This window comes from Bombus huntii, chromosome 4 (assembly GCF_024542735.1).
Source record: "Bombus huntii isolate Logan2020A chromosome 4, iyBomHunt1.1, whole genome shotgun sequence".
NCBI classification, from domain to species: Eukaryota; Metazoa; Arthropoda; class Insecta; order Hymenoptera; family Apidae; genus Bombus; species Bombus huntii.
Window position 1 is genome coordinate 12,089,685 of NC_066241.1, and position 12,135 is coordinate 12,101,819.

General features: G+C 38.2%; 2 protein-coding genes across 4 annotated transcripts in view; one reads left to right on the forward strand and one right to left on the reverse strand.

Moving 5' to 3' along the window:
• Nucleotides 1-12,135, reverse strand: part of LOC126864698 (monocarboxylate transporter 10-like) — a 310,627-nt gene that overhangs the window by 148,109 nt on the left and 150,383 nt on the right. The gene's annotated exons all lie outside the window — the stretch shown is intronic.
• On the forward strand, nucleotides 756-4,474 carry LOC126864561 (nose resistant to fluoxetine protein 6-like). Its single transcript, XM_050616014.1, has 12 exons — nucleotides 756-981; nucleotides 1,550-1,794; nucleotides 1,886-2,079; nucleotides 2,202-2,323; nucleotides 2,430-2,672; nucleotides 2,768-2,975; nucleotides 3,063-3,228; nucleotides 3,420-3,562; nucleotides 3,636-3,765; nucleotides 3,851-4,025; nucleotides 4,117-4,259; nucleotides 4,343-4,474. Exons 1-12 carry the CDS (start codon nucleotides 756-758, stop codon nucleotides 4,472-4,474), a joined length of 2,127 nt encoding a protein of 708 aa, XP_050471971.1.

Below are 12,135 nucleotides of genomic sequence, written 5' to 3' on the forward strand. Positions count from 1 at the left end.
CAAACGTCTGCAGCATCGCGTGCCATCGTTACACTTTCTGTTAGAGTTTTACTTTTTTAAATGAATTAAAAAATGTAAGTAGAAAGTGGCCCCATTTTGCTATCCTTCTCACCTTGGTTCCAATTCACTCAATTTCAATATTTATAATATTAACGACAATACATACCATTCTACTCCTGCAATAAGGTAACTGCTATTGTAAAAACAGGAAACATCCGTAAAGTTGAAACCTCGCAATCTTTTTCAAAATTGGTTTATTTCGAGAACCCTTAGTTCTCGAAAGAAACGGTTAGCAAATTCGGTATTACGCCGTAGGAACCTACTACGATCTAAAGAAGCGATAAAAATCGAAAAAATTTTAAATTTGTCCAACAGTGTATCGGCGTGCTGATTGATGTTTTCGGTAAGCCACATGCCGACAACAATACTGACATAATTTAATTGGGGTTCCGTAACTGGGCGATAATCAAGAAGATGAAATATTCGAAATGATTATCGGCGTCCTACGTCATAAATTGTGCGTTCCTTGTTGGATACGACTAATCTTGACGCGATCTTCCTAGAAAATGTTGGTACCCAATAGATGAATTGAACATTTCGTTCATATTATAGTAGTCATACTCTTGATCGACCATAGTATCGAAAGAGTGACAACCTACCTCATCGTATAAGAGAAAATAATGGTTATTTGTATGGTTGACCATTTTTTTCAATAGAGAATTTGAATAATCCGAGTGCAAATCCTATTCCAGAGCATGCAGAACGGAAAAGTTACCTCGTGGATATGGCTATCCCTTTTATCATTAACAACGATTTACGTGTCGACCCAAGCGACCACGCTGGACCCAGTGACCATGAGGCAGGTACTTCCAGCGTACGCGGTTTTGAAAAATGTGGATCTTCTGAATTCCAGCAGATGTCGGACGGAGGTTGATGAATTTCGTAATGCTGTTGACAACCACATACTTTGGGCTCTAAGAGGTAAACAGAATGTTTTTAGGTAGTGTGAATGAATTTCTACTGCCGGCCGATTGCGTACAAAAGGAAGAATAAAACAAATCACATTAAATATATAACACATAATCGTATAACCATAACATACCAACGTACAAACATAAACGGATATAGAATTCGAATAACTATACACCGTGCTTGCGGCTGTGTTTCGTGACATGTCGCATCCCTTGTTTGCATTTAAAACGCATTTACACCGTGAAAAATTAATAACAGTAAAAGCAACTCTTATGCAACCGCCAGAATTCTTCTAGCGACGATTATGTCGCGGTTGTATCATCTGCATAATTTTAAGTCGAGTTGAACCTCGACTCTTAGACTTTCTTCGCACCTTGCGCAAGAAACTTATTCCTTCGTTTGAAGTGCGGAAAGGTGACGGCCATAGTAGTAGCTGTTCTTCTTAATCTAACGAACAGAATTTTCTGACTTTAAACACGAAACGCCAAGTTCTGCATTCAACTTCCTTACCGCTTAAAATTCTTATCGCCAATTGTATCATCAGATGTTTCCAACGCAGTATCATATATTCTTTAAGCTTTGGACACCAGTGGCGTGCCACCCGGGGGATTTATAAGCGGACACAATTATTGGTTAGGAGATCGTATGGGTTGCACCATTCTCTCTCAAAATCGCACGCTGTTTGTCTCGGAGGGGAAACGAAAGAACAATACGATATATCGCAACCCGAACGAGGAGCATCCACCTTTTGAGTTCCGTTTTTTTATTGGGCGCATGCGGCACAATAGCACTATGCAATATCACCAAGAAATACCGGACGAAGTAAGCACGTACATATCTCATGTACCAGATTAGCATAACGAATCAGATATATAATGCAGAGTTTTACGACTGTGACGAACGTTTTTGTAAGGATTTAATTACGCTTGGACTTTGTTTACCGGCATCCTGCACCAAACACGATGTAGCTATAATGCTAGCTAAAGTCATCCATAATAAAACGCTTTTCATTGGAAAACTTTTTGCCATAAACTTCAGACTCCTCCAAGTCACTGATTTGGTGAATGATTATCAATGGCTCCTCTCTTTAAAGATGATCTCCATCATGTACGTAAATTTCAAGCTCCTAATCGACAGTCCAAATTTCAATTCTCAGTCGACATAAATACAAGTATCACGATCGGCGTTCCACTAAATATGGAGTAGAAACCTTAAAACTTTGATTACAGAGGAGTTTTGTTATTGTTGTGTACTACCGCGGCAGCGGCCACAGCATATGATATTTTCGGCCATCGAACCCGTGTAAACAGCGAAAATGAAATCATAGCGCTTCAAGGTGGAAATACGGAGGGTAAGAGATACATACGATAATACCTGGTATTCCGGATGTTAATGATTCTGATCACCACGAGTTTATTTCACGGGAATCTGTGTAACGTATGGTTAACTTTGAATAGAATTGGAGAACGGAACACGAGGGAAACGCAGAACCGATCACAATGGATCGACACCTTCAGAGTCGAGGGAACAAAATCGCATGAACCAATATTTGCTCTGTTTTTCTTTGCTCAGAAATGTACGGCAAATATTTAAAGTAAAAGAGGATGTAGAGAATTTGCGTATATTCCACGGTATAAAAGTGTTGGGAATGCTATGGATTATTCTCGCGCATTTGTTCATCTTCGGGTTTCATGTTATGGGTAAGAAATGGGCTACAATCACGCTTGAATTTCATTAGTATATTCCGATTTTTGATATAGCACGACTCATTTAACGACACCAATCGTGTGTGCAGCTAACAAATCGCTTTACTACATGATGCGCGGTGAAATACTCATGGAAATCATAAATAATCCGACGTTTTCGGTGGACACGTTTTTCTTTCTGAGTGGTTTTCTGTCGTCTTATATTTTTCTCAAGGAACAACAAAAAATGAAGGGAACACTGTCTACAACAGAAAAGACGAATATGTTCCTTCAAATAATTATGAAGCGATATATTAGGTATAAATGATTTTAATATGTCTTTGTGTTTTAATTTATGCGCGATGCAAATACGGTGCTAATCAAATAAATACATTAATTTTGTAGGCTTACACCTGCATATTTCGTCGTTATACTGATAGCGATATTAAATTTCACCTGGCATGATCATGTCTCAGCACTTCCCCCCTTTGAGCATCCAAGTGCTAAGTGTTCCAAATATTGGTGGACAAATATACTTTACATAAACAACTTCTACCATTGGGATGACCTAGTACGTATACTTTCTATAGCAATTCATTGTAAACATCATTCGCGTTACTACGAAAGAATCGTTTCGGAGAGAAATACTGTTTGCAGTGTCTCGCATGGAGTTGGTACTTGCCCAATGATATGCAGTTCTTCGTATTTGGTAATTTTCTCCTAATATTATCGATCACGTGAGTTTGAAATTTGGTTTTGTAGTCATTCAGTGGCCAGTTTTACCCGGACACTAAAATAGACTGTTTCAGGCATTACAATATTGCCATTGGCTTAGGCGTTTTTAGCTTAGTTTCATCGATAGGATCAGTCGTTTATATGGGGTACACTCTTAATTACGAGCCTACGTTAGTATACAAAATGTTTAACACTCTTTGTAACATAGGGAATTTGTAAATATACTTATATTATCTTTCCTAGGTTGGATGAGCAATATAAGACACTGACATACTTTTATATACGACCGTGGTGTAGAATATCTCCTTATCTCATAGGAATGGCTACATGTCACCTTCTTAACAAATGCAACTACGAATTACGGTTATCAAAAGTAACATATTCTGTTTCTATCAGGTTTATCGTTACACCTACATTTCTGTGCATCTATCAATATCGTGATTAATCCAATCTTTTAGAAATTCTTAGTCCTTGGTTGGACTTTGGCAATTCTATGTAATTGCTCGATTCTATTTACACCCGTGAACCATAACACGTCCTTAAACTTAGCCGTTCTTTATTTGGCCCTCAGTAGAACGGGCTGGGCACTGGGTATAGCCTGGCTGATAGTTGTATGCACTACGAACCATGCTGGTAATTCGATATTTTTCATGTCACTCAGTAATGCGTCAATGGCATTCTTCTTATTGTAAATTACACCCAAATATATTTGATACGTTTGCAGGTATCGTGAAGAAAATCTTATCGCTAGATATTTTTGTTGTTTTGAGTAAATTGGCGTATGGTGTTTATCTTCTAAATCCTGTTCTTATACTTTCGGCTTTTTCTTCAACTTATTATCCTTTCTACGTTGATAACGTCACCATTGTAAGTATAATGAAACTATTTCATTTGGACAATTTCGATGTAATATTACTATTGTATTATGAAATAACAATTCTGTTTTCCAGGGTACCCTGTTCGTTACAATGGCTGTTTGTAGTTTTAGTGCTTCTATTCTCTTATGCGCAACAATCGAAATGCCGTTTATGCGATTGTATAATAGTGCACGAAGAAAAGCGAAGCGACATAATTCTTCCTGAATTCTTCGCGTTCGTTGTAGATGTATTTATGATGGTGATTATTATAACAAACGTATAACAATCTACGGGAAATGTTCCAAATACCTGTTAAATATAAAGATTTTTTAAATATACAAAAGTATAAGTGAAACGAAAATCGTGATTAGACAGTGTGCGTTAAACTCAAACGCATTGAGAACCTGTCGACTTATTCGACACACGCAGTCGATGAACTACAAAAATACCGGGTATCAATTCGCGTCGCTGTAATGTTCGTCAGTATGATCGTTCCTTTAAAATGCATTATTAGATTAACGCATCACGATCATTGCCATGCATAATACTTAATTTGACCATGTTTCGTCGCATATCTACTGAAATTTATGGGTAAAGCTAAGCTATTCCTTCTTTACATAAGCAATTATATAAGCACTAAAGAATTTTTGATGATTTTGTAATATGGATGTAACATTGGCATGGCAAGAACTATGAGTTGTAAAAAGTTATGAATATTAAAGGAATTTTAAGAGTAAAGCACAATTCGTAGTTTTTTAATTATCCGTCCTGTTCTATTCCAAGCGCCTGAATAATGTACTAAAGTTTTGTGATTTTTAGCTTTAATTAATCAGCACTATTAATATTCATCTATAAAATCAACAATCGACTGAGTACGAAGACCGCTACGATGAGAAATTAGGCATTCGAGGCACGTACGTTAGGTGAAGCATCAAGACGAGTGAAAATATGCCAAGTACAAGATGGATATCAGGAATTTTAGAAAAAAAATAATTTCCATCAAAGTTATGACAACAGAGATGAATTTTATTTCCCGAATTCGAACATTCGCAAATTTAGGCTTATGAAAGTTTGCAACATTCTTAACTCAAAAGTATGATATTTTGAGAATTGACAAACTAGGAAATTCGGAAACTGGATATTGGAAAATTTGGGATATCGAAATTTGTCAAATCGGAAAATTTATCGTTGCTGTATCGCTGTTATCGCCGCTGCGTCATTCATGTAACCGACTATTTATATCTATTTGCTATGCTTGGATCAATAAAACAAATCGAAAATTGATATTACTCATCATGCTATTAACCTTTCAACCTGCAACGTCATGTGGTGACGAAGTTCTTTGGAACAAACATAAAGAACACGTGCATGAAATTATGTACGTCCTTCGGGTTACAAGCGACACTTTCTTTTCTTCGCCGCATTCGCATGTGCAGACACATTTTCTGGAAAAAGTTCAAAAAGTGATTTGATATTTTAAAACAATTCCATAAATCTGGAATGAACCATCTGCTTAATATATTTAAATGCGTATGGGCCTACGTAGTCTTTGTCAACAGCTGAAGGAGAGCAGTTGTATCGATCCTTAAAAACATACCAAGCATAATAAGCACTACATAATTTGACCTAAAGTAGACTACGACTCAACAATCTACAGCCCTGCCAAACCACATTACATTAAAGGTAATAAAATAAGGATAATTACAGGGGTACATCGTGCATGCAAAGTCAATAGTATCCTCCTTGAAACCAAACATATCTATATGGTACTATATCGACGAAGATAGTTTCCAAGTATAAAATACGCTCTGAAAGCCCCCTCTACATCACACAACAAAATATATAATTATATATATATTAACAGATACAAGGAAATATGCGATAGGAGCGAACAGACAAAGCAAGGCAAAACGGAACAACGTTTTCTTAGATATATGCTCCGAATGAGCTTTTTTTTTTTTGCAGGTGCAGAAATCCTCATGGACACTCCGCTGCTGCTAATAATCGGCAATAGCAGAGTAATGTCGGACTCTTACCGACTGAAACTCCACGATGACCATCCTACGCGTGTGACAGCAGTGCAACTTTCTGTTGCACCCCCCTCCCGGGTCCTCTTGATTGAGTTAATTCTAAAAATTCCCTGACTGTTGAATTTGGCGCTACGTGGGGCCATTGCTCCTTCTAGTCGGGGGCCGTTGGGACGGCGATGAAGCGGCTCTAGGCCCCCTGATCGCCATCCCCCACCATCGCGTTATCCAACAAGAGAGAGAGTTTCTCATTCTCCCCTTTTCTGCTCGCCCCTTTGCGAGCATAACTCGCTCGCAGAAGAGGCAGACAGTCTCATATTCCTGTAGCCCCCTCAGCATCGCTTCTACGAACGCCGAGGGGGTCAATCTCACGCCTATGACGTGCCGCAGGATGTAGCGGGACCGCTCCCACGCCGGACAATATTCCAGCACGTGCTGCGCCGCGTCCCTGCCCTCCCCGATGCCGGAATGAGCTGCTGTCACATGACAAGAGACCGACGACCAAACGATCCTCACAACTCATAACAATTTATGATCAACTATAAATCTGTGAACATGTCACCTTTTTCACAAAATTGGAAAAAATTTTTTGAGAAACTTTAACAGTGTCGAAGTTCCGATAATGCATTGGAGTCTTCACCATTTCTTAAACTTTTATTTAGAAAATTTATAACGGTAGATACAGCATGTGGATTGTATACATTATACTTGGTCGTTTCACCTGCTGCCTCGTCTCACGTTTACTAAAGTATCTTATGTGGACCATAAACGTAACGAACACTCGTCTGCGGCCAGATGAGCGTTGCAACGTCCGTCGTAACGTCTGTCATTTGAATGTTTATGTGACGCCAGCCGTAACATAAGGTAAAATGGAACATCTATCTACATTTAAGAAAAAATGGAAACACCTCGTAGTATACGCGTATATTTCTTGCAATCATTAGATTGTAAAATACAATTTTAGTTACTACCGTTGTTTCAATTATTCGATAAATTGTGATAAATAGCATAATTGTTTAATACAGATGTAGAAATCAACGTATATTTCATATAGAAGGGAAACTAGATATAATGCATGGAATGTCAAAGAGAATGGTATATTTATCTATGACTTTTGTTCATGAAATAACAAACCACCATATCAAATTTAATTTAATTTATACTTTTTACTTGTAGTTTTATATCTCTATCTGGGTATCCTCAACAAATTTCACGTTACATAATATATATGTCGGATTAGGGTTGAAGTATTGGGCGTTCGATGAACCTTCACTCAAATTTACCATCGCGGATATAGCTGATATTTATTGGTACAAATGTGGGTACTACAAGAGGCTGTAAGTAATAGCGGCGATCGGATGGTCGAGATGTTGATGACAACGAATTCAGGTTCGATAACTAATCCACGGTCCACGGGATGACGAATGCGACGTGATACACGTATGACTCCACGTACAAGTAAACTTATCTGCATGAACTACAACAACCCCAAATCCAAGTAGAACTGCCCTTATATATTCCTGTCCCCATCTCTCGGGTCAATCAATGTTTTTAAGGAGAGCCATATAATCATTCCATGCCTCTGTCAGGTACACGTCCCTCCCTTGACCGTGGCTACGTCTAGTGACCCGCTATGTCACTTCGAGCCTAAACCCATCGTCATAAAGCCAGATTGGAACATTAAAACTATTTCTTATTTTTATTGCTTAAGTCTAACTATAGTAAAAGTCTGGACGAGGGTATTGGGCGTTTTCCCACCATTCCAGACGGGAAGTCCCGATGTCCTTTCATCTCCGACATATATTTTTGTTATATGATACCTATAGTAGTTGCATCCAGAGTTAACATATAATTATAGTCTCTTTTTATATAAAATAATAGTTCCTAATTCGTAAGGATAAGGATTTTGTAGCTTTACATGATTTTAAATGGGCGTTCAGTTTTATTCCACTACTTTGACCAAATGAATATTTTTCTTCGGAATCAAATACTTGACCGAATATCATTACTATTCGCTTCGAACGAAGAAAAACAAGACATCTCGTTTTCTGGTATGATTACACACGTACAAAAATAGAAATCTGTTATGCTAATGATCATACAATCAACATCATTCTTCCACATACAAGAACATCATTCTTCTAAATTCAAGCTGATGTCGTACAGAGATAGTTAAATTTCGTAATGCTGCGAATAACCAGATACTTTGGGGACTATGAGGTAAAAAGAATTTTTAAGATATCTTGACAAACTTCGTTTGACGAAACTACTGAAAGTCGATTACGATTGCGTAAAGAGAAAGGAGACAAATCAATCAAAATACGCATAATCAATTACGATTCAACAAATTATACAGTCGGTTAAACTCAAAAAACATAAAAATAATTCTTGTGCAACCGCGACAGTTTTCCTGGGGGCAATTACGTCGCGTTACGTCGCGATTGTGTCACATGCATAATTTTTCATCGAATCAACCGTCGAAACAGAAGCATAAGCTGCGTAAAAATGACGACAGTTGTCGCCGAAGTGTATCTCTTTTCACGATCATCTGCTTGCATTACAGAATTATGTGTTTTTGAAGTCGTTTTTGGACACTAGTGGCGTACGACCGAGGAGATTTGTCAACGAGAACAATTATTAGATAGGAGATCGTCTAACTTGCTCCAAGCTCTCTAAAAATCGCACGACATTTCTGTGACAGAAAGTACGAAAGGACAATTCGATATACCGGAACCCGAACGAGGAACATCCGCCTTTTGAGTTTCGACTTTTTATTGGACGTATGCGACACAATAGCGCTGTGCAATATCGCATAAAATCAGAAAACGAAGTAAGTATACGGATATTTCAATGTTTGCATCTGTAATCCACATATCCAACGATTCGAGTCGCAATGCTACTTGCAATCAATATGTAGTCATCAGTATGATTTATACAGCAAATTAACGATGTATGTTACGACCGTTCGCGGAGAAACGCGATCGCAAGGAAAACGCGTCTGTGAGAGGCATAAATTCTCGTTACGATTCTGATAATCGACGCCACGAATCAGTCGTTCCCTTGTTTCGATTAGGATAACAGAGGTAGTTCAAATGATTGTTACGCTGAATTAACAGGATTAATATAAGCTTCTATTTCCAACAATATTTAGAATTATAATGAACACGTCACAAATGATTTAACAATGATACAATTAGTTTGTTACTGTAATTCGACCCGTCTTTATGATATTTCTCGATGTATTCGTTTGACTAAACAACTTTGACTTATTCGTCTGAAGCTCTCAATGCATTCCAATCCTCAAATGATACTGATTGCCCTTCGATTTTTTCCTTTGTCTTCTCTAGGAGACGACCCCCACCACGTTCGGGTCTCGCAACTGTTCGCGCATATGACCACATATACCACCTTCTTTGTGTACATAAAGTAACGGATCAAAGGCGAATCGATGTTTCTAGAACTCGTTGCTTGACGACAACTATGTGCTTGTCGCTACTTTGTATATATTTTGTCGGTCATGTATGATAATCTGTGCACTGAGTACCACGAGCGACGATTAGGAACACGGCGTATAGTAAGCCTCGGGGCATAACAATGTACCTCATTAAGACAACTCATGAAATTTACGTACGACTTCTTATGATTTCAACGAACTACCAGAAATTTGAGATATTTTGCACTTTTTCAGGATGTGATCCTATACCAAACGCGAAGTCATCATCATGATGGATGGAGTATTTCATAATGAAATTCTTTTCGCCGAAAATCTTTCTTATACGGACTTGAGACTGATCAAAGTCTTCGATTTGACGGACAATCAACAATGATTTCTCGCTACGAAATTCCACGCTCGTTATTGAAAGTTCGAATTCTTGTCACCGATTGGGATACATGTTATACAGGGTGGTTGGTAACTGGTGGTACAAGGGGAAAGGTGGTGATTCTACGCGAAAAAAGAAGTCGAAAATATAGAATAAAAATTGTTCGTTCGAGGCTTTGTTTTCGAGAAAATCGACTTTGAATTTTCGCTCGATACGCGTGCACTTTATCGCGTCTCGTTATAACGGATCTCACTGTAGACCGTTGTCTCGATGGAAAAATTAAAAAAAAAATTTTTATTCCATATTTTCGACTTCTTTTTTCGCGTAGAATCACCCCCTTTCCACTTGTACCACCAGTTACCAACCACCCTGTATATCGCGATCTGCGTCCGATGAAAAATCGACTGAACTTACGATACGCTTGAGTATTGAGAACACGATAGACATGGAAAATTAAAAACGTTGTCACCATTGCTAAAAGGAACTTTCCCACGGAAGCTGGCGTCATAAAATTGCTTCGGAAGATTCCTACGTTTTGGTCGTTTCGAACGGAACAATTGTTACTTTTTTTTGGACATTTTTTTGGACAGGCGAAATTTTGATTGGATAAATCGTGGAGGAAGGTGTACTGCGTGTATTTTATAAAAATTTGCACTTCGGTGTGCCATCTTAACATCTTGCTCGACAAGATTCAAGGGTGTAAAACAAAGGAAAAAAGATGAAAAATCGAGCAGAGATCGAGTCGACAAGATTTCAATCAAGCTCTGTGGATGTTCGTCGAAGATGCAAAAGACGACGAGGAATTTGAACGATCCTAAAAGCATTCTTGGCAATTAGAAAACAGCGCGGTCTTGTCGATCAAATAAAACGCACCCACGGTTAATTTTTTCATGTCTGTTTGAGGAACCAGCTCGACGAATACGGATCTAAGAAACAAGCGTTCGTTACGGGTAAAGACTCTTGCGCCGAAGGAGTACGTCGACGAAGGAAAAGATTTTTATTTATTATGCGTATCCCTCCAATTCGCTGTTCGCAAGGTGGATGGGCGCGTAGCCCTATGCAAAAAGCCAACTTATTTGCAAGTCACTTAACTAATGTAACTCTTCACTTGCACTCTCCCTTCCAGATGTCTCCTCCTATTGAACTCGTAAAATTAGCCAAGATTTAGAAAAGAAAAAATATTACTCTGCGGTATTCCTGGACATTCAGCAGGCGTTCGACAAAGTGTGGCATGAAGAAATTTCGCTGAAACTAAAGAAAATCCTACCACACACCTACTACTCCATCTTAATATCATATCAATAGGCTGTTCATGATGAGATACTTAGACGCTACAACCACAACATTTCCAATAGAAACTGACATAGCCCAAGGCAATATCCTTGGACCTTCGTTCACCATCTACAATGCCGATTTCCAACTTTAACAGAAATAACCACGGCGATATTTGTTGATGATATAGCTTTATTGCCGTTTCACGTAGATTCGATAATTCCAAGGTCTCGACTCTGTGGGAAAATGGTTCTACGAATGGCGCTTCAAAATAAATAAAAATAAATTCAGTTATATAATCTTCACGCTGCAAAAATAATCCTGCCCGCAGGCGACCATTCCAATTCCAAATAAAGATACAGTCAGATATCTGGGCATGATACTGGACAGAAAAATAACATGGAAACGACATATCGTAAATAAATCCAAGCAATTTAAATAAAAATTTAAAAAATTCTACTGGCTCATTAGTAGACTTTCCATCTGAAGCGCGCAGAGTAAAATGATGCTATATAAAGACTATATTAAAACCTGTTTGGGCCTACGGGATCCAACTACGGGAAACAGCGAGTACTTCTCCAAAAATTCCAATCAAAAACTCTAAGATTCTTAATAGATGCACCTTGGTATATTACCAAGGAAACAATACATCGCGACCTTAAGATATCCACAGTTAAAGAAGAAATATCCAAACTTAGCAACAGATATAATATAAGAGTTAACAACCACCAAAACCCACTAGTTATTCAATTACTTGACACGACGA

Coding starts and splice junctions, on each gene's coding strand:
- LOC126864561 (XM_050616014.1), top strand. CDS start 756: ATGCAGAACGGAAAAGTTACCTCGTGGATATGGCTATCCCTTTTATCA. Junction 2,324..2,429: donor TCAAGGTGGAAATACGGAGG/GTAAGAGATACA, acceptor AACTTTGAATAG/AATTGGAGAACGGAACACGA. Junction 3,563..3,635: donor ACTCTTAATTACGAGCCTAC/GTTAGTATACAA, acceptor TATCTTTCCTAG/GTTGGATGAGCAATATAAGA.